At 46.5% G+C, this 27,249-nt stretch overlaps 1 protein-coding gene and 1 pseudogene across 2 annotated transcripts in view; both read left to right on the plus strand.

The window, feature by feature from the left end:
* Positions 1-3,388: 3,388 nt before the first annotated feature.
* Positions 3,389-27,249, plus strand: part of Ccdc3 (coiled-coil domain containing 3) — a 98,657-nt gene continuing 74,796 nt past the window's right edge. The window contains exons 1-2 of one of the 2 annotated variants that reach the window (XR_001783188.2): positions 3,389-4,385; positions 7,309-7,483. Coding sequence is in view for 1 of the 2 variants with exons in the window: in NM_028804.1 (NP_083080.1) it covers positions 4,012-4,385; positions 7,309-7,483 (549 nt within the window). In the remaining variant the exon portion in view is untranslated. The remainder of the gene's footprint in view (positions 4,386-7,308; positions 7,484-27,249) is intronic. The other variant, NM_028804.1, reaches the window with a different exon arrangement.
* Gm13198 (predicted gene 13198) lies at positions 22,633-23,185 on the plus strand (annotated as a pseudogene).

Below are 27,249 nucleotides of genomic sequence, written 5' to 3' on the forward strand. Positions count from 1 at the left end.
GTCTCTTCACAGCAATAAAATCCAAACTAAGACACTGGGGCTAAGTTCTTGCTAACTCTACTAGTACTTCTGAGTAGCTGTGTCCAAAATGCATGAAAAAAGTGACTTAGAGGAAGAATTCTCTGTCTTGGCTCAGGGTTTTAGAGATTGCAATCTACCGTCACCCATGGTGTGGTCAGTTCTGGGTCTGTGATGAGGCAGACCATCATGGTGGTAGAGGTTATGTTGGAAGGAAGACTTTACCTCATGGTGGACATGAAACAGAGAGAGGGGGATGGGCCTATGATGAAGTGCATCCCCAAGGGATGTGCCCCAGGATCCTGCTTTCGCCAGTGACATCCTATATCCTAAGCTTCTATAACTTCCCCAAAATGGCACAGCCAGCTGGGGATCAAGTGGTCAACAAGTGAGCCTGTGGGGGACATGTCATATCCTTCTGGTTTTGTCTTTAAGTGTCTTTAAGTATTCACTTTAAGTGAGTGGACCTTGGACTCCTGGCCCAGTCAGTTTCTAGCTTTTGTGTATTTGCTAAGTCATTTAACCTCCATGTGCCTAAATGCTCTTATCTATAAACATAGTGACAACAGGTCTAGGGAGATAGCTTGTGGAGTGAAATGCTTGCCGTGCAAATGTGTGGACCTGAGATTGGAACCCACGTAAAGCCTGTAATCAAAATGATGCATGGTGAGAAGGGATGTGGAGACAGGAGAATCCCTGGGTACTCATGGGCCAGCCTGCCTGGTAAACACAGTGGTAAATGGCAGAGATCCTGTTTTAAACCAGGTGGGAGCTGAGGACCAACATCCAGAAGACCAACATTGGTAGCTGTCCTCTGACCTCCACATGTGTATCATGTCACTGTGTGCCCACAATCACACACTCTACTGTGCAGGAGAATATATATGCTCACACACACACACACACACACACACACACACACACACACACACACACCACACAAAATCATATACATACAAATTTTTAAAAATGAGGACAACAATAGCAGTATCTATTCTGGAATGCTATTTGGCAATCTAGTTAAGATAAAATATGCACAGCCCATACAACAGTACTTGGCTCATACTTAGCTGCTGTTAATACTGTGATTTGACAATGCTTTCTCTGAGTCTGTTTGCCAGGAATATAAATGATGTCACACTTTCTTTCTCAGCAAATCTACAGAACACCTGCTGAACAACCTTTGTGTCTACACCGACTTCTCCACCCCACTCTTAGATCAAAGCTCTCTCCTGCCCCTCTGTGCAACTGTATTTGGAAATAAGGCCTTTATGGGGGTAGCTAAGGCTAGGCTAGTTGATAAAGATGGGGCTCTAAACCACTGGACTGGTAAGAGAAAGACAGAAGAGCACAGAGGAAAGGCCACCTCTTGCTACAAGGATACAAAATGGCTATTTACACACACTTCAGGGACAAAGGTCTTCAGAGACTCTAGTCTTGGCTTCTGAATACTGAACTTTTAGTTTCCAGAACTGGAAGAAATAAATCTCTGCCCTGTAAGCCTCCAGCCTGTAGTATTTCATCATGACAGTCAGAGCAGGTTCATACAGTAACCTTTCGAGAGTTCATAGCTTAAATGTCCAGTGAGAGACAATGAGGCTGTGCTGATAAGTGGCCTCTGATGTTTGGCCTGATGTTGCGTCACTACTCATTGTGTGAAAGTCTGGTATTTCCCATGGCAGGTAACTGCAGAGAGCCATTTGTCATCCACATCCTTGGCACTGCTGTCCCCTGGATTTATTTTTGCCTATAACTAAGACATTTTTCTACATAATTTAGGCGTCACTGAGCACAGCGGTGCACACTTGAGATTCTTGCGCGGAAGCATTAAGGGGCCACGACGTCGCAAGACCGAATCCCTGCCCACCTCCTACCACCATCAAGATAGAAATTGGTCGAGGTCGCAGGCAGAGTACTTGACACATGGAAATCTATGGCCCATGAAGGGCCTCTTTCTCACACTTGCTTCTGTTTCAGGGCTTCTATGAGGTTTGTGACAATTAAGCCTGATTGGCTCAGGGACAATAGTCTAAGCTCATGTGACCCTCATGATGTCTGAGGCTCTCCAAAACTGACAACTACATAATGCTGCCTGAAGTCTCTTTTACTGTCTAAAACTGCCCCACACCCTCCCTCGGGTTTCTTCCAACCCACCTTCCTTCTAAGCCCCCTTTGCGTAGTTTGGGATTTGTAAGAGCTGCCTGTCAACACCTGCAGCCATCCCAAGTGATCACAAAAAGAACCATCCAACCATAGTTTCAGGACACCCTGGAAGACTGCGGCGAGGTGAGGCCAGCCTTCACACTTCCTTCCCACACCTGTATATTCTCTTCACCTCATCCTAGGACGGCTCTTCTCTCCAGGTCCTGGAACAACTCCGGATCCCAATCCTGCAAACCCCAATGAGAAGCTTCCAAACAATCTTCTAAGGGCAACTTTGCTTAAAAATCTGCTGAAAATGCATTAAATACATTATGTATATTATGATAATGATATATGGCTAACACCCATAACATATAATTAATACACTTACACACAGGTATTCTCTCTCTCTCTCCTTCCTTTCTTCCTTGCTCCCTCCCTTCCTCTCTCTCTCTCTCTCTCTCTCTCTCTCTCTCTCTCTCTCTCTTTCTGTCTTTCTTTCTTTCTTTCTTTCTTTCTTTCTTTCTTTCTTTCTTTCTTTCTTTCTTTCCTTCTTTCCTTTTTTTGGAGACAGTTTCTTTAGCCCATGCTGGACTCAAATTCCCTGTGAAGCCTCCCTGTGTAGGTGAGAACAGCCCTGAATGTTGATCCTCCTGCCTTCATCTCCCAGTACCGGGTGTTTGCCACTGTGCCCCTCTGGTGAGGTGCTAGGGATCAAGTCCAGGGGGTGATGGATGCCAGCCAGCACACTGGTAATGGAGCCACACCCCCAGCCTTCTTGTGATTGATTCTCATTACACCAAGAATAGTAAAGGCAATGGAGGCTGGGCACTTTTGAGGGTTTTGGTCTCTTCTATTTTACCCACTAACTAGTGAAAAGCTTTTTTGAATTTATGGGTGAAGTTGCTTCCCAGGTATAGAACTTTCTGAATTTGGGGCTGTATAAAGCAGTTAAGCTTAAATAAATAAATAAATAAATAAGCCGTGAACAATGGATTTTCAAATCTTTATAGGGATTCTTTTGACATTATTATTACAGAAAACTCAATGTGTGTGTGTGTGTGTGTGTGTACATGATAGAGAGAGATGAGAGGGAAAGGGGATGAGGAGAGGAGGGGAGGGTGAAGGGGAGGGGGAGGAGAGGAAAGGGGAAGGAGGAGAGGGGGAACAGACAAGAGAGGAGGAGGGGATGAGGAGATAAGAGGGAAAGGGAATAGAGGAAGGGAGGGGCAGAGAAAGAGAGGAGAAAGGGAAGGAGAGAAAATATTATTCTACACGAAGTTCTGGGAAGATAAACTCAGATTTGATTTCTATGTGCTTTGATTCTAAGTCACTTGCATTGAAAACTTAAGACTCCTGCAGAGCACTCCACTGTACAAACTGAGAGCAATAGTAGGAACACCTGCCTAGGGAAAAACTCTACTGGCAAGCTCTGACCTAGCCCATAGTTGGGTGCTACAAACCAGTTAGGTCTGGTGGTCAAGGCGTTGTACGCACATCTCCTCTAGTCACCCTGGAGTCCCAGGGCGCAGGGGTTCGTCCCTTCCTCCCGGGAGTTCTGCACGGGCCGGTTGCGGGGTTGACGGACTCCCCGCCCCTGCCGCGGTCCACGCCCCAATCTCCGCCCGTCCCGTCGCGTCCTCTGGACCCTTTTTAAGCGTGGCGGGGCGAAGGCCCGGTCATGGTGATCCAGGCCGAAGAGCTAGCCGTGCACCCAGCTCTCCGGAGCGCGTGCAGGCGAGCCGAGCGCCCCGTCCGCGGTTCTCGGGCAGGCGCTGCGGGCTCCCCGGCTCCCCGCCGTCCCGGGCACCCGGGCGGGCCATGCGCCCGGGCTAGAGCGTAGCCGCCGGCATGCCGCTCCCGCTGCTGCTCGCCGCGCTCTGCCTCGCCGCCTCCCCGGCGCCCGCGCGCGCCTGCCAGCTGCCGTCGGAGTGGAGACCCTTGAGCGAAGGCTGCCGCGCCGAGCTAGCCGAGACCATCGTGTATGCCAAGGTGCTGGCGCTGCACCCCGAGGTGCCTGGCCTCTACAACTACCTGCCGTGGCAGTACCAAGCTGGAGAGGGAGGGCTCTTCTACTCCGCCGAGGTGGAGATGCTGTGTGACCAGGCGTGGGGCAGTATGTTGGAGGTGCCCGCCGGCTCCCGGCTCAACCTTACTGGTCTGGGCTACTTCTCCTGCCACTCCCACACGGTGGTCCAGGACTACTCTTATTTCTTCTTTGTAAGGTGAGCCTGCCCCCCTCTGCGGGCTACCTGCAGCAGGTTAGGAGCGCCCCGGGGGATCCGTTCCCCCTCCCCCAAACTAAACCACGTCCTAGGCTCTTCTCATTCTTTCCTTGCTCTGACCGCCCTTGGCTAAAGCTGTTTAAGATACAGTGATGCCTTTGGAGTTTATATGTATAGACCGGGTTAAAGACAAAAAGGTTAATAACGTGCTCTTGTTTATGAGATCGGATTTTTCTGTGATCTTCCTGCCTCAGCCCCTGAGTAGGGGGATTACACGCTACCACACGCAGCTATCAAAGTGCTTTCCAATCACTCATTTGATGTTTTGAGAAAGATGACCTTTGCCATCAGTTGTTGGGATTCTTTCTGGCTTTGAACTTCTTTGTATAAGTTTCGAGCCAGTTCTGAGTCCACTCTCACGCTGCTCCCCTCCACCAGTTCCTATCTGGATAAAAGTGGGAAGCAAATCGTGACAGAAGCTCGCGAAGCACCTGGGAAAGTCCTGTCATTTAATGTACACCCAAGCTCTCCTTTCCTACCCACCTTGATGCCAGAAAGCAGCCCCCCCCCCCCCCCCCCGTGCGCTGTCTTGTCTTGCTCTCTTATACCAGCTACCCTGTAATTCAAATTAGCAGAGCTTGACTGGGCCCGCTGGTGGGAAAGGTAAAGACCCCGGGTCACAGTGCTTTGAAGTGTGCAGAGGGGGGAACAGGCAGGTGGTGGGTCCTATGTAGACACCACCAGTCTTGTGAAGTTCCACTGAGGTTGGCCTGTGACCACAGCAAATTCCCCCAAATTCAGTTCATTTTTTATCTACTACTGAATTCAACCTAAATCACAGGTAGGAAACAGCTGGTGGATCCTGAAGCTGTGGGTTGCTTCTAATTTAATAAAGATGGATCTAGAACATGAGGGGTGGGGGAGGATAGGATTTTATAAAGATGGATCTAGAACATGAGGGGGTGGGGGGGGGAGGATAGAATTTTAGCCACGTTTTAAGACAGTGATTCAATCCAAAGGCTTATGACAGGTACTAGTCTCAGTCTTACCACTTGTAAACCAAGGTTTTGGGAATAATTCTGACCGCGGGCTGCAGATTCAGTTTTGAAGTCTCTGAGAAAGAAACTGGTAAGCTCCGCAGAAGGGGGACTGACCGGTAAGCTCAAGGCCACATGTGCTTTCCATAGTGAAGGCAGGCTAAGTTTAGAACGCGTGTTCTGCTTTGTGTGGCTTTGAGCTGCTTAGCCAGATTAGGTTGATTTTTTTAAAAAAATTAAAAAAAATTTTTTTTGTATTTGTCTGGAAAATATTGTTTCTAAATAAAATCAGCCAGGACTCTGAGCGTGCCTTTTCTTGATACAAAGAAATCCGAGTCGGCCTTTTCATGTTTTTATTTAGGGAAAAGACTGAAAGCCCAGCTATAAAACAACTCGACGCGGCTTTATTTTCCACTGGATGAAAGCTCGAGAAATGAGCAGGCAGTGTTGGACTTTTGCTTATTATTATACATTTTTTAAAAAATCACAACATGGACCAGTGACTGTGCGGTGGTCAGTCACTGTTTTCATCTTTTGTGATGATCTGTTGGCAGAAAGTCACACAATTATGTGACAGACTATCTTTTCTTTGGGCTGTCTTGCCTTGAAGAAGGCTAATAACTGCACACAAGGCATCCATTCCTCCTCTGGTCTGGCCTTTCTCTCCCTCTTGTTCACTCGCTGTGAGTGGCAAATGGAAAGGAGAGAGGGTTTGTGTTTGGCTCTTTCCATGGCCATGTGGGCCTGTGCACTGGGGCAGATGATTAAGAAGCAGGGGGAGGGGCTCTTCACCTCGTAGCAAGCAGGAAGCAGAGAGGAACATAGGAAGGGCGCACAGCAGGACATAGCCCCAGAGGCATCCCCCAGTGATTTATTTCCTCCAGGTAGATCCACCCTCCGGAAACTTCCCATTCTAGTTGGGTACCAAGGTTGAAACAAGAGAGGAAGGGGGAACATCTCAAATTCAAACTGGAACCCTTAGGTTAGAATTCTTACCTCTTTTTTTTTCTTTCTATTTCTAATAAGCACTTTACACTTAGTTGTGTGAAAAGGTTCACTAATATTTGTACTGCATCCGCTCTGTGCCAGGCTCTTCATCATCCTTGTGTGTGTTGGATGTGTGTGCTACGCGTGTATGTGGTTCATGTACTGCAGTGTGAGCACATGCAGAGGCCGGAGGAAGACGCTAAACACCTTCCTCTACCTCTCTCCACTATATTGTCTTGAGAGAGGGTCTCTCACTGACCTGGAGACTTGCTGTTTGGGCTAGGCTGGGCTAGCAGGCTCTCACAATCTGCCTGTCTCTGGCCCTGTGATGGTGTTACTAGCGTGCACAGCCATGACTGGCTGTCTATGGGGGTGCTATGGATTTGACCTTGGGTCCTCCTTCACACTTGATCAGGAAGTGCTCTTACCCACTGAGTCACCTTTACAGTTTTCCAGTGTAATCCCCATGAGAATACCAAGAAAGCATATTCTACTACAATCCTCTTGTAGCAGATGGGAAGACGATGGTGCTTAAAGAAGAAACTGGTTTCATGTCATGAGCCCAACATAGCAGTGAGACTTGAATCCAGGTCACATTACAACTGCTGCCTGCTCACCAGGAAGCAAGGGACACTATGAGACATGGGAAATAGACAGGAATGCATACATCGCCCTTTCCTGTTGTCTAGAGTCCATTCGTTAGAATCCCTTAGGCTAGACTCGAGCATTGTAAAGGGAAAGCAATGAGAAGTGTTAACGGTAGAGGTCCCTTCCTGAGACCCGTGCCAGAGTTCATGGAGACATTGGTGAGACCATCTCTGTCCTTTGTAAACCAGACTGAAGCTGGGCCCATCTCCAATAGCCTCACCAATGTGTCTGCTTTGACCCTTCCCCTTCAGGATGGATGAGAATTACAATCTCTTGCCACACGGAGTCAATTTCCAAGATGCCATCTTTCCAGACACCCAGGAGAACAGAAGGATGTTTTCCAGCCTTTTCCAGTTTGCTAACTGTTCCCAAGGGCAGCAGCTGACGACTTTCTCGAGTGACTGGGAGGTCCAGGAAGACAACAGGGTAAGGACTGGCTACACAGTCTGTGACTTGGCAAAACAATAGTGTAGTCATATTGTCATGAAGATATCGCATCATGATTGAAGGGGTCAAGAATGCTCTTCTAAGTTATGTATCCACCTGTCTTTTCTCCAACTTGGCGCAGAGCAAGTGCAGTGCACATACTAGTGGACATTATTGCATGCTCAAGGGTAAAGTGCTTGTTAGAACAGGGGCAAGAGTTATAACCTAAGTGTTTCAGTTTGAATGTGAGATGTTCCCTTTCCTCTCTGTTCCAATCTTGGTACCCAGCTAGGGTGGGGGGCTGTGGGAGTTTCAGAAGACACATCTACCTGGAGCAAATAAATCACTCGGTACGGTATGTCTTTGGGGCTATATCCTGCTGTGGCTTCTTCTCATATTCCTTTTTTGCTTCCCGTTTGCCACGAGCCAATGCTGCTCCTAGGCTTTGGATGACCAGGGTTAGTGCTTGATAAGGAGTTCTTCACAAAGTAGGAACGAGATGGGAAGAAGACACACGCATCTCAGGTTCCCCTTCTTCAAAAGGGAGACAAAAGTCAAAGCCATATTGCACTCATTTGATTTAAATATGTAAATCTCTTGGCATAGAGCTTAAGAGTGCTCAAAGTCTGTAAGCCATTATGACTATTCTTGTGACTGACAGTCTAAGGCTCTAAGGCAGTGGTTCTCAACCTATGTGTTTCGAACCCTTTGGGGGGTGTCTAATGACACAGGGGTCGCCTATCAGATATATATCGGATATTTACATTATGATTCATAACAGTAGCAAAACTACAGTAATTAAGTAGCAACAAAATAATTTTATTTTGTTATATATACTTATTATGATTATGATGATGATGTGGTTGTGGGTCCCCACAGCATGAGGGACTGTATTAAAGGGTCACAGCATTAGGGACCTTGGAACTACTCATTTAAGGTATTTTCTTGGAAGAAAAGGAAATGAAATAAAACAGGTCTCAGAGCTAACATTCCATGTTTTAAAAAGCATTTTTATTTTTCTAAAGATTTGTTTGTGTGTGTGGGTATTTTGCTTGGCTGTATGTGTGTGTACCATATGTGTGCCCGGTGGCTGGGGAGGTTAGAAGAGGGTGTTTGCTCCTCTGGAATTGGAGCTTTTGGGTGGTTGTGAGCCACCATGTCGATCCTGGAAATCAAACTCAGGTCCTCTGGAAGAGCAGAAAGTGCTCTTAGCTGCTGGGCCTCCTATCTAGGCCCTAGTCCATGGGTTTTAAAGTGATACTCCCTTTAGAGCTCACAGGGCAGCCCGAGCTTAGTAAGGGCTAAGATCACTTGAGTATGGAGACATAAAGAGATCTGCCAATCTGAGCCAAATGCCAGTGAAGGGGAACTTTTAGGGAGTGCCACTTTTCCCAAACAGTGACAGTGCCCATGGCCCCGATGGGATACAGTCAAAGCAGGCCTGGGGGCTGCTGGCCCATCATTCCCTGCCCTCTGTGCAAAACACATTTGAAGTTAAATGCCCAGTATCTGAAGACAGGTCTGATGCGCCTATCAAATTAAACAGTGGCCCTAATTTATGGCATAAAGAATCACCTTGGAAGTATCCGGCAGATCCATTCTTTCTATCCATGTGTGGATGGGCTGAGAGGCATGCCGTCTTGTCTGGTGACTTAGCCTGGGGAAGTGTCTTGTTCTTACAAGCTTCATCACCAGGCATCCCTGGCCCCCAAAACCATTCTCTTACTCTCACAGAGAAGCTGCGCCTGCGATGCACAAGGCTGTCCAGACAAAAGAAGTAACTCGCTTGCCTTTTCACACTCGAGGTTCCTGTCGTAGATCTACCTTACTGACAGCAGTCTAGGCTCTCCTGGCCTTTCTTCTGTGCTTTCTGAGAGTTTCCTTGGGTTTGTCAACCCATGTTTTGCTGCAGCATGGCCCTGAGCACCTGCTTGGTTTCTCCTCTCCCCGTCCTCTCTGTGTGAACAGAGAGGATGTGTGTGCTGGTGCACTTGCTGATGTGGGTGGAGATACATGGAGGCGAGAAGACTTCTGCTTTTGGTCTTTAGGCCCAATATCAGTTACTTTTCTGTTGTGCTAAAACACTGTGAATAGAGCAACTTATAAAAGACAGCTTTTAATTAAGCGTATGGTTCCAGAGGGTTCGAGTTCCTAATGGACAAGGCACAGGCGTGGTGGTAGGAAGAGCTTTGATCCCAAAGCAGGAGAGACTGGAAGTGGTGCCAGGCTTTTGAAACCACAAAGCCCATCCTTTATTGATACACTTTCTCCAACAAAGCCACACCTCTTAATCCTTCTTTGACAGTTCCACCAGCTGGGAACCAAGTATTCAAACCTGTGAGCCTCTGGGGGCCATGCTCATTGAAGCCACCCACTCTGCTCTTTTGTATTTTGACACAAGGGTCTTTTATTGATGTGGACCAGGCTGGATGGCCATCAAGGCTCAGGTGTCCCTGCCACCTCTGCCTGCTGTGCTAGAATTAGAGGGGTATGTCATAATGCCTCACATTTTTATGTGGGTTCTGGGGTCTTCATGTGTTCATAAACACTTTACCAACTGGGTTTTCTCTAGTCCTGGTTTCGTGTGTGTGTGTGTGTGTGTGTGTGTGTGTGTGTGTGTATACACTCTTGGACATCTTGCATTGGACATCTTGCATTGTCCTCTGCATTAGTTACTTGAGGCAGTATCTTTTATTGAACCTGGAACTAGACTGGCAGTTAGCAAGCCTGGAGGATCTTCCTATCTCTACCCCCCCCCCCAAGCACTGGGAGTTATGGATCTGTATGATGATGCTCAATCTCTTACATGTCTTACATAGGTGTTGGGGATTTGAACTCAGATCCTCATGTTTATGCAGCAAGCTCTTTCACACATGGAGCCATCTCCTAGTCCCGGATTCTTCCTTTGCGTTTTTATTGTTTGCTGCTTCTCATTACCTAAGACGCACGAAAGCCTTGGAATTCTAAACTCCCGTCACACCTATTCTATCGGGAATGTAATCAGTTTAGTTTTGGCTTACTTTGTGGGAGCTTTGCACATGTATATGACCCACAATAGCAATAGATTTATGCCAACAGATCAAATATTACTCCACAAAAAGCTTAAGGGACTCAGCTGAAAACTCTTCAGCTGCATAACTTATTAGTCGTTTGCTCACATAATGAAGCTATTAACGTTTGTTTGGAATTAGATTTTCCAACTTTAAAACCGGGAGAGCAGAGCAGCACAAGGCCACAGGGAATAGCTGCAGTGTGAAGGATAGCTGCAGTGTGAGGCGGGTCTGTTTCTGCCAGTCAGATGCGGCTGATCTTGGGGAGAGTGCTTTTCCCCTTTAGTGGCCCTGGCCTCTTAGATAATGGAGTGTCGGGGTGCTGGACATATGGAGGAAGAGTAAATATGAAGTGTGTGTGTGGGTGGGGTGGGGTGGGGGGTGGGGTGGGGGGTGGGGTGGGGGGTGGGGTAAGGAGTGATAATCATTCCAGAATGCTCCCTGATGCATAGTAAATTTAAAGGTTTGATTTAGAGCACTCTTAATTCCCTAGACCCTTTTTTTCATTCCACTATTACTCTCCACCCTCTTTGAAAGCGACCATATCAGAGCACAATGAAAGTGTCTGTCTATTGTTCTGTTTGTCTGTCTATCTATCTATCTATCTATCTATCTATCTATCTATCTGTCTGTCTGTCTGTCTGTCTGTCTATCTATCTATCATCTCTCTCTCTGTCTGTCTGTCTGTCTGTCTATCTATCTATCTATCTATCTATCCATCTGCCTGCCTGCCCGCCCATCCATCCATCCATCCATCCATCATCCATCCATCCATCCATCCATCCATCCATCCATCCATCCATCCATCCAAGCAGTGTGTCCGTGCACATACATGTGTGTGTGTGTGAGCATCAGGATCTCATGATGTGGATTCTCAGGCTGGTCTCAAGCTAGTCTCAAATTCTCAATCCTCCTAGGTCAGGACCTAACTGCTGGATTTGAAGGCATGTGCCATGATCCCTAGCGGCTAATTATTTAAACCTTTAACCTAAGGGCTGGCGAGCTGGCTGAGTGGGTAAAAGCACTTGCTGCATATTGTGAGCATGCTAGCCAGAGAGGTAGAGGAAAATGTTTGTCTATTTCTCCAACATTACAGATTGTTGAATAGGAATGAATTCTTAAGGTCCAGAGGTCTCAATGATAGCAACTTGACAGATAAACAGATAATAAACACCACACATGGTATATGTGTGTATGTATGTATATACATACACACATACATATATACATATGTATATACATATATGCATGTGCATATATGTAGTTTCTAGAAGGAATGCAAGTTAAAGCAGATGTAGCAGAACAGGAAGGGTTTTAGAAGTAGGCTGTGAGAGTCTATGCTGATAAAACTACAGGCCAGACCAGGGCTGGGAGGCAGGTGAAGTCACGGTTTGAAAGAAAGACTGTAGAGTTCAGTTATTGGTGTAAGTCTGGCTCTGTGTGCAGGAAACTGCAGTATCCTAATTAAGTTCCCATTGCTTTTGGAAAGGCCATGACCCAAAGCAACCTGGAGAGGGAAGCGTTTATTTCATCATGAAGAGAAGTCAGGACAGGAAGCTGGGGGCAGGAACTGCAGTAGAGGCCATGTTTACGGTTGTGTTCCCCATGTCTTACTCAGCCTCATTTCTTTTACCACTCACAACCACTGGCCCAGCCAGGGATGTCATCCCTCAACAGTGGGCTGGCCCTCTTTCATCAATCACGAATCAAGCGAATATCTCACAGACTTGTCTGTTTGTGGAAGGTGACAGAACCCAACATGGGCTGTTTTGGCTGCAGGTTCACGTGGTTGAATGGTGGAGAGGCAGGTGGTTGCATTGGCTGGGTTAGCAGAGGGATCCCCAGTGGAGATGAAGCTCCAGGGAGGTTGGGGAGTTCTCTGCTGGTTGGTCCTTGATGTACATACTGGCCATCAGGTGATAGGTTGGTATGACACCATATGATCACATTAGGTGTCTGTCACTTGATGGCATCCAGTCAAGTGGGTTATACTCTGGTAAAACCTTTTGCTTTTGTCTGGTGTGTTTAATAAGTTCTTAGGTCTGGTTACCCTGATAGGAGTTTAATGCATTCATATGCTTCCATAGTCTGAATTCACTCCAGATAAATGTGTAGGGTGGCTTTCCCTTTACTTCTGGTCATTTATCGGTCTGTGGCGCCTGGCAGGTGTTTTTTGTGTGTTTTACACAGGGGTTGTGTGTTTATACAGGGGTTGCAGTCTTCCTTTCTTAAAATGGAGTAAAAAAGGTCTTGGGGGACAGACAAGTTGATAAACCACTGCTTTAGATCACATGGGGTAACTCAGAGCAGCCTCATCTCAATATCACACAAACCTAACAACCTGAGTCAGGACCCTCAGAACCTGCATCAAAGTTGGATGCATAGTGCAGGTATCCATAATCCTAGCATGCTCCTACTGGGAAACAGGAGGCAGCGACAGGGTAAGTTTTACAAGCTCTTCAGTCAGCTAGTCTAGCATAGTCAGTGTAAACAGACCCTGTCTCAAATGAGGTATAAGGTAAGACCGACACCTGAAGGCCATCTTCAGACCTTCACAAGAATATCATACATGGCTGCGGACACAGACACAGACACAGACACAGACAGAGACAGAGACAGACATACACACACACACACACACACACACACACACACACACACAGACACACACACACAGACACACAGACACACAGACACACACACACACACACAGACACACACAGACACACACACAGAGAGAAAGAGAGAGAGATATGCATAAACACACAAAATTTACCTTAGAATCAATATATTTACTTGTAAAAATTCTATTGTGAACCTTGTAGTCTTTCTCTGTAGTGTGAAGTAATTCATTTGGTTGTGTGTGGGTGATTCTAATGGTTGCTCAGAGTGATTCAAATGGTCACGTGTGGACAAAGAGCTTCAGGAAGAGTTACCATCCCTTCCTTCCTTCCTTCCTTCCTTCCTTCCTTCCTTCCTTCCTTCCTTCCTTCCTTCCTTCCTTCCTTCCAAACAGCAAACACAAACTGAAAAGCAAGCAAGCAACAACAGGTACCCTTCCTGGGGGCAGGCAAGCCTCTTCCTAGGACGAGCTTGCCTATGATCTCAGACTTGTTACTTGTTTTCCCACAACCTCCTGATGGTTCAGAATTGTTGTGTAGGTCACTGTCCTCCAAGTAGGAATAAATGCTGGGCTGGGAGGCTTTTGTGAATGAGAACCCACTAATCCCTCACGTGTTCAGTGAGTGAGTGGCCTTGGACATTGTTGTTCTCAGTGTCTTATGTGTAGTGTAGGTGTGTAGCGAGCTCTTATGTGTCTTGTTGTTGATGCTGTTGCCCTCCAAGCTTCCTTGCAGCCTGGACAGGTGACCTAGACTCCAGTCATGAAGGACCAAGGTGATCTGGAGGGATGGGATGGGGTTGTAGGGAACTCTTACATGGGGATGCTTTCATGCACCAGACCCAGGCTGCCATTCAACTGGATCAGAAGGAGCAAAATCCTCCCTCACTCTGGTCTCTTCCCAGTACTTTATTTTTAAAATACCCCCTCCTCACCCCTTACTTAGTTTATAGAGACACAATCTTGCTTTCAAAAGTTGCCAAGACATCGGGAGTGTCACCAAGTGCTCAGCTCCTCTCCACTGGTGTCACGGTGCTAATGGGGCTTGAGGGGATGTCTTTGGCAATCAGTCTTTACTAGCAGGATTCTCTGCACTCCAGCCAAGAACATTTTTCCTTTCTGTTTTCCCCCTGCTTGGGTGAGTGTAACAGTCAAAACAGAAGTTGGACATTTTTCCTTTTCTGCCAGTACTATCCCCTGGGACCAAGACCTACCCTGACCTGACTTACATTAGTCTGTCATAAAATGGCATGGGTTTAAAATAAAACCTGTGAAGGTCAGGCTGCCCTCCGCTATCCGCACATTCTCCTTTCCTTGTCTGGAGTGGGGAAGGAGCTGTCTCATCCTAGGCTGCTTCAGAAGGAATGTAAACTCTTCATTGGATCTGGATGGCTCGGTGTCAGGAGGACTGACCTTGGGCAGGTCCTTCCACTTCTTGTAGCTGAAGTTTGTTCATCTAGAAGATGAGGCCCGCAGAAACAAAGATTGCTGCACTGGAGTGTGTATCCAATGCACTTTGTAAACAATGCAAAGCACTTCCGGATTCATCATGACTGTAGTCATTTCAAAGGCTTTCAGCATTGCGTTTTTACAATTTAAAAAAAAAAAAAACTCTCTAGGGCTGGAGAGAGCATATCCTCCTCTTGCAGAGTTCCCAGCATCCAGCATCCATGTCAGGTGGCTTGAGAGGCACCTGTAACCCCAACTCCAGGGAACTGAGTGCCTTCATGTTCACATTTGCATACACACACACACACACACACACACACACACACACACACACACACATACATACACACACACACACACACACATACACACACACACACACACACACACACACACACACGCAACTAAAAAAAAAAAAGGTTCCTATTACCCCACCCCCACCCACCAGGTAACTCCTAAGACCTGCGGGGACTGGCAACTGCTAATCCCAGCCCAACTCCCTAGATTGAGGAGAATATGTATTAGTTAGGCTTTCACTGCTGTGAACAGATGCCACGACCAAGGCAACTCTTATAAGGACAACATTTAATTGGGGCTGGCTTACAGGTTCAGAGGTTTAGTCCACTATCATCATGGCAGGAAGCATGGCAGCATCTAGGCAGGCATGGTGCAGGAGTTGCTGAGAATTTTACATCTTCATCTGAAGGCTGCTAGAAGACTGGCTTCCAGGCAGCTGGGATGAGTGTCTTAAAGGCTGCACCCGCAGTGACACACCTATTCTAACAAGGCCACACCCACTCCAATAAGGCCACACCTCCTCATAGTGGCACTCCCTGGGCCAAGTGTCTACAAACCACCACAGAACAGTAGAGGGATGGGAATGAGTAAGTAACTATTCATATTTTCTTCCATTCAGCAGCATTTAATACATTTAATAACTACTGGGCAGGAGCACTCTGAAAAAGTATGTTAATTGAATTGCAAAGAGATGACACATTCATGTGCTAACAGCAGATCTCCCTCTCTGACGCTTGCTCCCCAGTTCTTACCTACCCCACAGACAAACAGCCGGGGTTCTTAGTTTCTTGTGCAAACATTCAATCTGTGTTTTGATGCTGCAAACACAGTTCAACATGTCTTATTTACTGTTGTCTTTGCTAGGCTGCTGGAGCACTGAGGCACTTACCTGTGCATCGCTTTATTCACATATAGATTTCAAGGATCTTTCTGTTTCTGAACGTCTTAAATGGCTGCACAATATTCCATTGTATGGATTTAACATGATATGTCATGTTTAATGGAGCCTCCTGCTGTTTGGTTTTTGAGTCATTTCTAGTACAGCATCATCACAAATAGTGCTGACATCATTATATATAACTAATTGTAGGACTCACTACTGTGGCTAATCCTTAGCAAATATTTGGGTACCTCCCATGATGCAGTTACATTGTGAGATGCTACAATTTCAATATTTAGCAAAGCCCAGATGTCATATAGTCGTATAATCCTAATTAACAACAGACATAATCAAAAGACCATATGGATCAAAATATAACCAAAAGATTATTGCATAATGTTAAATGGAAATAATTGTTCCAACCTAAGAACTTAAGCAAGTAAAGATCCTTTCCTGGACTTGAAGGGGAAGAAAACCTTCTCAGATGAACGGATACAAACTGAGATAAGACCTAGACTGTAAAGGGGCATTCAAGTCAATGTGGGTGACTGTGGTTCAGAGACAGAAGAACATGCACAACAGCCCTGTGATGGCGAGGTATGTGGTGTGAAGAAGAGCCTTGTAGTGGAGCAAAGGCTACGAAGCCTGAGTTACAGCAGGAGCCGGACCACTAGGCTTGGTAGATCTGAAGAGGATCCAGACTTTGTTCCAATAGTTGGTAAATCTTTGACCCCTTGAAGGAAAGGGTAATGGGCAATCAAGCAGACAGGAGTGGGACCTGGGACTGCTGGGGTTAGAATGATTGCCTGTGGTGCACTTGAGTGGAAGTGAGGTGCTGTGAAGGTTCTGGGCCAACGCTAGAAACAGCGACAAGATGTAAGAGATACTTGGGATTAAAAAAAAATCAGTCTTTATCGGTCTCAGAAGACTGGTGGTGAATTTTCACTCTGTCCTGATAGGGCTCCAAGACTGGCTGTGGGCATTTACAATGTGCCTTTTTAAGAAATATTTCTTCCTTTGGAGGATGCCTCAGATTCTAAGCGTCTGAGCTGTGCCATCTGCCCCACTCAGGGGAACATGTATTATGGCAGAAGCCCCTGTAGCTCTTGTCTGATATTTGTCTGGTTCACTCCCTCACTCCCAGGCACGGTGTAGTCCTGGTTGCCCAGAAACTTGCTCTGTAGGCCAGGCTGGTTTTGAACTCACAGATGTACCTGCCTCTGCTTCCCAGGAGCTAGTGGGAATGCCATGGGATTTTGAAACCTCCAACAAGGTCATACTTCCTAATTCTTCCACCAAAGTTCCACCAATCAGGGATCAAATATTCAAATATATAAGCCTGGAGGGTAATTCTTATTCAAACGAACGTGGTTTCTCTCAGGGTGTTCTAGTTGGTGAAATGTAAAGTGCATAGGCATGTCCAAGTTCCATGGGAGTCACCTGTCACTGAGAGAACACTGCAGGGCATTCAACTATATCAGTTCTCTCTCATTCTCTCTTCATCTCTCCCTTTCTTTTCCAAAGTAGTTTAGGCTTGTCTTTTTCTTTTAACATCTTCATATAAATTTTGGAAGTATCTTGATGACATACAAAAGAAGTCCAGGAGCTGCACAGACAGCCCAGCAGCCTGAGCTGCCTTGTCTGTCCCAGAGGATCAGAGGATCAGAGCATGACACTGGACAGCTCCCACTGCCTGTCACTCCCCTTCCAGGGCCCTCAAATGCTCTTTTGGCCTCTAAACACCTGAATGCTTATATACACAAACCCACACTTTCCCCCCTGCCCCCACCACACACATGAGAGAGGTGGGGAGAGACACACAGAGAGAGAAAGACAGAGAGACAGAGAGTCGAGTTGGGGGCAGAGACACAGAGAGATAAGCAAATAATAAATCTTCAAAAATTCTATTTGTATTTTGCATTATCGCATCAAAGTTACAGAACAAGTTTGAAAGAATTAACAAACTAACAACACCAAATCTCCCACTCCATGAACCACATATATTATCTTTGTTTCTGGAAAGTTTGATTTCTTTAATTAATGCTCCGTAATTTTTAGTGTATGTATTCTATCGGCATTTGATTTACACTTCTGCATTTTATATTTTGTGCTATTGTTTCAGATACTGCATTAGTTATTTATCAATGCTGTGAGCAGATGTCTGGCCAAATGCAACTGAAAGTGTATATGAGATTTAATTTGGCCCAAAATTTGAAGGGATTTAGTCCATTGTGGCAGGGAAGGGATGGTGGTGGTGGCATGTGTGGTGGTGGTGGTGTGTATGTTGGTGTGTGTGTTTGTGTTTGTGTGTGTGTGTGTGGTGAGTGTATGTGATGTGTATGTGGTGGTGGTGGTGTGTGTGGTGGTAGTATGTATGGTAGATGGTAGCAGTATGCTGGCAGTCAGCTGACACAGGACAGGAAGCCCCCTGGAGTATAAATCTCAAGGCCTGTCTCCCAAGATCCACTTTTCTTCATCAGCCCTCTCAAAAGTCTTACAATCTCTCAAAATACGACCCCCATCTGGCAACCAAATGTCCCATCACATTTCACACACAAACCTTAATGCAGACCCTTTTTGTGTTGTTTCCAGTAAGCTTTGCTGTGTAGTTCAGGCTGGTCTAAAACCCACAGACGACCTGCTTCTTTCTCCTTTGCCCCGAGATTACAGGTGTGCCACCACATCAGGAGCAGGTACCTTCAAAGTATGCATGTGTGTACTTGCATGGTTGTATGTATACACATGATCATGTGTGTGTGTGTGTGTGTGTGTGTGTGCACACGTGCATGTTTGCATGTGCACACAATTGTGGACAACCTGGGGTGTCAGTTCTCATCTTCCATCTTGTCTAAGACAGGCTCTCTTTGTTATCTACCACTGTGTACATACACCAAGTGAGCCCACGAGCTTTAGGCGATCCATCCATCCATCTGAGTGCTGGGGCATAGAGATTCCAAGTGCGTGGTACCACACTTGAAATGGGTTCTGAGGGTGAAAATTCAGGTCCTCAGGTATGGAGCAAGTGCTTTATCCTCTGTGCCTTCTGATCAGCCCAAGAGGTGCTGTATTAAACCTTTATTGCTAACCTACAGGGACACAACTCAGCTTTGTGTTTTAGTCTTAGAACTGACAACTTACTGAACACACCAAATTCTGAAAGATTTTGTAGATTCCTTGCCATTTTTTCCACGTAAATAATCATGTTGCCATAGAGTACAGTTTTTATTCTCCTTTCAAAGTGTTTGTCTCTCTCTCTCTCTCTCTCTCTCTCTCTCTCTCTCTCTCTCTCTCTCTCTCTCTCTCCTCTATCTCTGTCTCTGTCTCACCTTACCTTTAGTGTGAGCACGTGTGGGAATGGTGAGCACACACAGTATATTTTAAATATGTTGACTGCATTTTTCAGATTTCTTTAATCAGCTTAGAGACGTTAGCTTCTATTAGTTCACAGACACTGTGTATATATGCACAGCACGTGGTACTGGGATGTATAAGGACTCTCACAAGCACACGTTGCTGAGCACATTGGTACACTTCATTTGCCCCTCCTTCATCTCTCCACACTTCAGATAAGAGAAAATGCATTTGTCTTCCTGACAATGGCCTAATTCATTTAACAAGGTGATATCCAGTAGCACACATTTTCCTGCAAATGACATAATTTTATTCTTCCTATGGCTAAAAGAATTCCACAATGCTCATGCAGTTAGTGAGAGTTGTAACAATGTATTGAATTTTGTCAAATGTTCTTTCAGCACCTACTGGGAGGCCATGCGAGTCACCCCTTTTAGCTTGTTAGTAAAGAAAATGCTAAAGCAGAGGGGATAGTCCCCCAACAGATTCCCCGAGAACCTCAGCTCTCTTGAATGAACTTCTACTATTCCTATATGAAAATCCATCAGTTTGTCATGTGTCTGAGGTTTTTTTTTGTTCTCTCTCTCTCTCCATATGTTCCCTCTCTTTTTCTGGTGTGTGTGTGTGTGTGTGTGTGTGTGTGTGTGTGTGTGTGTATGAGAGAGAGAGAGACAGAGAGACAGAGACAGAGACAGAGAGAGACACAGAGAGAGAGAGAGAGAGAGACACACACACACACAGAACATGGCCATTCCTTACAGCACCTTGGGGGGGGGTTAGAGGAGGATACTGAGTGGATGAGAGTGGATGCTGTCTTCCACTGCTCTCTATGTGATCCCCTTGTGGCAGGCCTCTCATTGAACCTAAAGCCAAGTTTGTAGCCAGCAAGCCCCAGGGATCCCAGTGTCGGGTTTACAGATGCTTGTGTGGTCACAAACAGGTTTTTATGTGAGCAAGTGCTACAGACTCAGGCTTGGGCTTCCATGCCTGGACAGCAAACACACCGACTCACCGAGCAAGTTCTCCAGCTCCAGACTTTTAAAAACTGTGTATGAATTTGCAAAATGACACACTGAAAGTATGAGGTCAGATTGCATAGATACACAGGCACTTGGCTGCATTATTTAAGAAATTATTTAATATCGATGTCAGTTCCATCTGGAAAGGCTGAAGTACTGGGGAACCTCATCCTTATAGTGGCAGTGTTCTTAAAACTCTGACACTTGGTGACAGCCCAGATGTCATTACTGGCAGCAACAGGTACAGTCCTGGTTTTCTTCTTCATGGCGGGCTTGCTTTATTCATTCTTTAAGGAAATTGAGCCAATATAGTTTCAATTGAGCACATATAGTTTGCCACTCACTCTTTCAAGTAAAAATAGTGTTTTTTGAATAAAACAAAACAAAATAAAAAACCAATCAAACAAACAAACAAAAAAAACCTCTCTGCCTTGGCTCAAAGCTTCATCATGTGAACACTCGACCTTGAGTCACTGCTGCAGTGAGAAGCCTCAAGCCTGAAAGTTCTTCTTCACATAGCATGCTAAAAATGTTGTATTTGGGTCTTTAAAAAAATGAATACTTCTTACTCTTTCATCAAGGACTTGAAGTAAAACTAGTTCATTTTCTTGTGTGGTGAAGAATACAAAGTTCTAGTAGAATCTGGTGTGCCTGCCTTGATTAGATGAAGTGGGGATAGCTCGACTCGCCTATGCTATTGCTACACTGTTCAGAAGAGGCCAATATGGTAAGGACTGGAGAGGGACTCAGTAGTTACGGCTGCTACTGCTCTTCAGGACCAAAGTTTGGTTCCCAGCACCCGTGTCTGGCTCACAGTCACTTGTAGCTCTGGCTGCAGGGGACTTGATGCCCTCTTCTGGGGTCCTTGGGTATTGTACTTGTACATGTAGTACACAGACAGACAGACAGACAGACAGACAGACAGACAGACACGCACTCAATAAAAATAAATCTTCAAAAGCCAACATGGCAAAAAGTCAAATAATATATTGATATCACTTAGAAAAGACATTTTTTTCTAAAATACAAAGCTCTGTTTCAGTGTGTGATCTGAGATGCTTTCCACAGCCCTTGCTGTCTCCAGGAAAATTCATCCACTTATTACTGATTATTTTTATATCTTGCACTTAGGATGTTTTTATTTTCCTTATTTTTGTTTGTAACCTGACACATGATTTTTGGTTTTTCGGAGACAAGGCCTCACACTCTGTAACCCAGACTGGCTTGGAACTCACTATGTAGCCCAGGGTAGCCCCAAACATGTGGCAATCCTCCTGTCTCAGCTTCCTGAGTGCTGACTTGTCAGAAACGAATACCATGCTGAGCTCAGAAAATAGCTTTTATCTCCTGGGTCACCAGAATATCATCAGTTTTGATCTTATGGGTCCCCAGGACTCTGCAAACTTTTAGCTATGCTGCATGGACCAGGTGGCAAGGAGTGGCTAAAGAGAAGGCAGGGGCTGGAGGCACATGCCCAGGAGCCGCAGTTTTTAATGGTCTAAGTGGTCCTCAATCTTCCTAAGGCTGCTACTCTTTAATACAGTTCCCCATGTTGTGGTGACTGCCCAACCATAAAATTATTTTCGTTGCTACTTTATAACTGTAATTTTGCTACTGCTATGAGTCCTAATATAAATATCTGATATACAATATCTCTGATATGTGACCCCTATAAAAAGGTTAGAGGTCTTGACCCAGGTTGAGGACCACTGGAAGCAGGCAGGCACATGCGGCCTCAGTGTGGACCTCAGAATCCACAAGATCTGGGGTAAATGTTGGACTTGAGATGGCTTCAGTGGCTAATCTTTTAACTCTCAGAAAACTGGGAAATGAGAAGGCAACCTGAGTGTGGTGGTGGAGGCCAGTCCTGTGGGGGCATTTTCTGAAGATTTCTTTTTTCCTAGAAGACCCTAGCTTATGTCAGGTTGACATAAAAATTATCTAGCCCAATATCATAGCTTAGTCATAACATGCTTTGTATAGGTTGTGTCCCACGTGACCATGTGATTGGCTGGGACCTGCAAGTGGATGTCAGATGTGGCTGGCATTGTAAGAAGAGCTGATCAGACAGTTTCGCATTACCCTGGAAATGGATCAGAATTTGAAGTACAGTTTCTACTAAATCCTATTACCTGTGTGCAATCAAAGAGTCAAAAGTCATAACTGGAGTTGCCGTCAGGGCCGACTTTACTGGTCATGAGTGAAACTGTAGGCCATGGTTGTGACAGAACTGCTTATAGTCTATAATGCCCTTGTATTGCTTATCTGCTGTGATTTGCTTGCTGGCATGATACATCTGCTGCAGCAGCTTGACCCTCTCGATGGGTGCTACCACCATCTTGGAGATGGCCGCAGCCACTCCACTGGCCAAGAAGTCCTTGGCGAAGGACACGGTGGCATCTGTCATGTTGAAAGCAAAAAAAAGAAGAGGCAGGCGAGTGTGGGACAGGACTGGGTCGACAACTGGCTTTGACTCCCTGACTCTGTGTGGTTCATATCCCCAAGGAACAGGGAATCCTGTCCATCTAGCGTGGGAACCTGGCCAATGTCATCAGATACTTCACCACTCAGGCTCTCAACTTTGCCTTCAAAGATAAATACAAGCAGATCTTTCTGGGTGGTGTGGACAAGATGACCCAGTTTTGACGCTACTTTGCAGGAAACCTGGCATCAGGTGGTGCTGCTGGGGCCACATCCTTGTGCTTTGTGTACCTTCTAGATTTTGCCCGTACCCATGTAGCAGCTGATGTGGGCAAAGCCGGAAAGGAAATTCAAAGGCCTTGGTGACTGCCTGGTTAAGATTTACAAATCTGGTGGGATTACAGGCCTGTGCCAAGGCTTTAATGTGTCAGTACAGGGCATTATCATCTACCGAGCTGCCTACTTTGGTATCTATGATACTAGAAAGGGAATGCTCCCAGATCCCAAGAATTCTCACATCTTCATCAGCTGGAGGATTGCACAGTCTGTCACTGCTGTCGCTGGCCTGACTTCTTATCCTTTTGGCACAGTTTGCCATCGTACCATGATGCAGTCCTTTTCAAATGGGCGGCAACACTGGCGGCAGCTGGGTCGCGGCTTTGCAAGGCCATCCCAAAGGTGCTGGCACCAAGACAGGAGTGTGGAGACAAAAGGGCAACTGCCTTAAAAACTTTTATTACCATGAAGTACAAGTGGAGGTCAGAGGTGTGATGTCACTTCCTTCCTCCTACTTTATGGAGTTTCAGGGATCAAATTGGGGCCTCCAGGCTTTCATCCTTGGCTCCACGTGGGTTTTAGCCCCTGAGCCACCTTTCCAGCTCAGGGTCTTGATTTTATCCTTTTTTTCTTCCAGATTCCTCCTCCCTCTCAGAGGCCCTCTGAGCCACCCTTACCCAGGGGTTAGTTTCAGCGTTCAGCTTTCCCAGCATACATTGCCTTTATCATAGGCCTGCAGGGACATTTCTGAGGCTGCTGGATCTCAGTGCTTACAAATGCTGCCTGTGAACCTGGTGCTCAGGGAGATTTCCTGCTGTCCCCCTAGGCAGTCTTGGCTCTGGCTGCCCAGACTCTCTGGGATGCTGCCCGGCTTCAGAGGCTGTATCTCATCTCAGCCGTGACACCCGGCAGAATCATGCATCCCTCCTGGGGGGTGGGTGGGCTAAGCAAAGCCTAGATGCTGTTGGCAGGAACGTTCAGGGTCCCCCAGAGGTGACCTGGGACTCTTGAGGCCAGTCTGTTAATTTTGCACAGATGTGGGATGCAGACTGCCAGGGACAGAAAACTGTCTAATCCAACCCTGAAGTGCAACATCTCAGGAAGCTGTGAAGAGAGAGACAAAAAGGTCAGGGAAGTCAGAAAGTAGGGCTGCAAGACAACGGCTTATCCCATAGCCCTACCTGCTAGCATGGGGCCTGTCTGTAGTTTATGTATGTGAGTACACTATCACTCTCTTCAGACACACCAGAAGAGGGCATTGGATCCCATTTCAGATGGTTGTGAGCCACCATGTGGTTGCTGGGAATTGAACTCAGGACCTCTGGAAGAGCAGTCAGTGCTCTTTAAACTCTGAGCCATCTCTGCAGCCCAGCCTATCTGTATCGACTTTATATCCAGACACTGACACGGGGTTTCAAAAGTGTACAGTTGGGTGGTTGTTGTTTGTTTGTTTGGTTTTGCACATAGCTTTGTAGTTGAGTAAAATAGTCCTGCTGAAAGTTACTGGCAAGATGGCTCAGTAGGTAAAGCACTTGCCTCACAAGCTGGCAGATCAGAGTTTGAACTCCAGGAACCACATAAGAGAAGGGAAGTTATAGTGCTACATGCTGGTAAGCCAATTGCTGAGGCTGCACGGTGAGTCCCTGGGGCTCCCTGGCCAGCTAGCTCAGCCTACAAGCTCATTGAGAGACCTTGCCTAAAACAAACAAGGGGTGTAGCATGTGAGTGAGGATAGCCTACACACACACACACACGCACACGCACACGCACACGCACACGCACACGCACACACACACACACACACACACACAAGCACGTGCATGTCTACATGCACAGAACAAGAGAAATGAAACTGAAATTGCTCTGATCTGAAATACCCCTGGAGCTGTAAAGGATGCGACAGAGATGTAGATGTGAGCTGTAGATGATGTGAGCTGTAGATGTGAGCTGTAGATGTGAGCTGTAGATGTGAGCTGTAGATGTGAGCTGTAGATGTGAGCTGTAGATGTGAGCTGTAGATGTGAGCTGTAGATGTGAGCTGTAGATGTGAGCTGTAGATGGTGAGCTGTAGATGGTGAGCTGTAGATGTGCTCCAGTTGGTTCTGTATCTCAGGGAAAGTCCTTCCTTCTGTGTCCTGGCCCCAGGGCTGGAAAGAGGCTCTGAGAGAAGGACAGCTTTCTAGTTTTCAGGGACATGGGGACATGGTTGTAGTCCTCAGTACTTGGCTTACCAGAGATCAAGTGCCTGTGGTTTCTAGATTCCCTTCCTCTTCTCTCCCCTCTTCCCTTTTTCCTTCCTCCCTCTCTTCCTCTCTTTCTCCTTTCCTCCCTCCATCATTTTCTCTCCCTCCCTTCTTCTTCTCCCTCCTTCTCTCTCTTCCTTTCTTCCTCCTTCCCTCCCTCCTTCCTTCCTTCTTTTCTTCCTTCCTCCATTCCTCCACTCATTATTCCCTCCACAGAGACCCCAGGTTGCTTGCCCCAGCTCTCAGCTTGCTTGCTTTCTGCCCACCCTGGCTTGTGTGCTCCTTCCTTCCTTCCTTCCTTCCTTCCTTCCTTCCTCCCTCCCTCCCTCCCTCCCTCCCTCCCTCCCTTCTTTCTTTTTCTTTCTTTCTTTCTTTCTTTCTTTCTTTCTTTCTTTCTTTCTTTCTTTCTTTCTTTCTTTCTTTTTCTTTCTTTCTTCATGAGTATTTTTCACTCCCCCCCATATTTGGGGGCTGTGGTGGGTTGAATGGGAGTGGCCCCCTTAGACTCATAGATTTGAATGCTTCTCATTGGAGAGTGGTGCTACTTGATGGGGGGGGGGTGCTTAGGAGGCATGGCCTTGTTGGAGTGGGTGGGGCTTGTTAGAGAAAGTGGGTCACTGGGGATGGGCTTTGAGGCTTCCAAATGCTCAAGTCAGGCCCAGTGTCACTCTCTGCCTGTTGCTTGTGGATCTGAGTAGAACTCTCGAGCTCTTCCTCCAGCATCCCGGCCACCTGCACACTGCCATGCTTCCCACCATGATGACAGTGGACTAAACCTCTGAAACTGCAACAGCCCCAACTGAATGCTTTCCTTTGTAAGAGTTGCTGTGGTCATGGTGTCTCTTCACTGACTAACCCCCCAACTCCAACAGGCCCTACAGTTTCTTTCTGCTTCTTCACTACCTCATCCTTGCTGTCACAGGACCTCAAGGCTCTGCCACACGGCTGGTGGTGTAGATTAAGTCAAGGTACGTGTTAAAGGGCAGCAGTAAGAATTCGTTCCTTCCTTTCAAATACTTAAATTTAAAAGCCTTGAGCCTTTCATCCTGAAATGAGAGTGAGGTACACGTTTTAGAGCTGGAGAGTGACTTCTGTCCAGATGATGTATTGGGTTCCTTCGACCACACAGTTGATACCATCCAGACCCCGCCATGCACAAGTCCAGGCTGAGCTTGTTCATGTGCACTGTGGCTCCAGAAAAAGATGGAGCCCATATCCAGGCATGACCCCAGTGAGTATTTATCTGAAGCGGGTAATGAGCGAGACTTTGGTCTTCTCACATCCAATTCTGTTGATGAACAATAGGCACTTAACGCGTGTCTGTTTGGGATGAAATATTGAGACTGCCAATGGAGGCAGCAGAGCACATGGTCCAGTGTTTAAAATACTGCTTATGAAATCTTACTGGAGAGGCCCCAGGGGAGCCTGGATTCTGTTATGAGAAACACTAATTAATTGAAGCCCTCTGTGGAGGTCACTTCTAAAGCCTCGAGACAATCTCTGTAGCAAATGGATTTCTCTCTTGCCTGGGGGGTGGGGGCATCACTTTCTGGAGGGACCTGCTGATGACGGAGGCTTTTAGAAGCTCTGGTTGCCAACACTGCAATCTAAGTGCCTATTCTAAGGGTGGGGGTTTGCCCTCCTCCTTTAAGATCTATACGGACGGCTGGTTTGATGGACCTGACGGACTGAGATGGAAGAGAGTTGTCTTCTGACCACCGCATACATGTTGTGGTGTGTGCATCCCCCCACTGTGCACATGTTTGCATGCACACGCACACACACACACACCAAATAACAATAATAAGGAGCTTTATGTATCCAGTATCAGTGAGCATCAGGGACATCGAGGCAGCACTGAGGAATGACAGTCCCGAAATTACTGAAGGTGGATGGCATCTCAGAATCTGGACTGGGACAGACCTAGGGTAGCATCTTAGCTCTGTTTCTTATGAACTCTGCAAGCGCGTTTATGTCCTTCAGTGTCACCGAGCCTTAGCTTTGGCTATGGGCTACAAGAATGGTCCCCTTTCTGAGTTTTGAGATCTAGGTGAGATGTCCATGCAGCGTTCAGCACAGACATTGAGACACAGACGAGGAAGTGTCCCACGGGAGAAAGGGGGGGTCTCAGGTTTAGTGAGTCCCAAAGGGCCTGCCTTG

Source organism: Mus musculus, chromosome 2 (genome assembly GCF_000001635.26).
Source record: "Mus musculus strain C57BL/6J chromosome 2, GRCm38.p6 C57BL/6J".
In the NCBI taxonomy this organism is placed as follows: domain Eukaryota; kingdom Metazoa; phylum Chordata; class Mammalia; order Rodentia; family Muridae; genus Mus; species Mus musculus.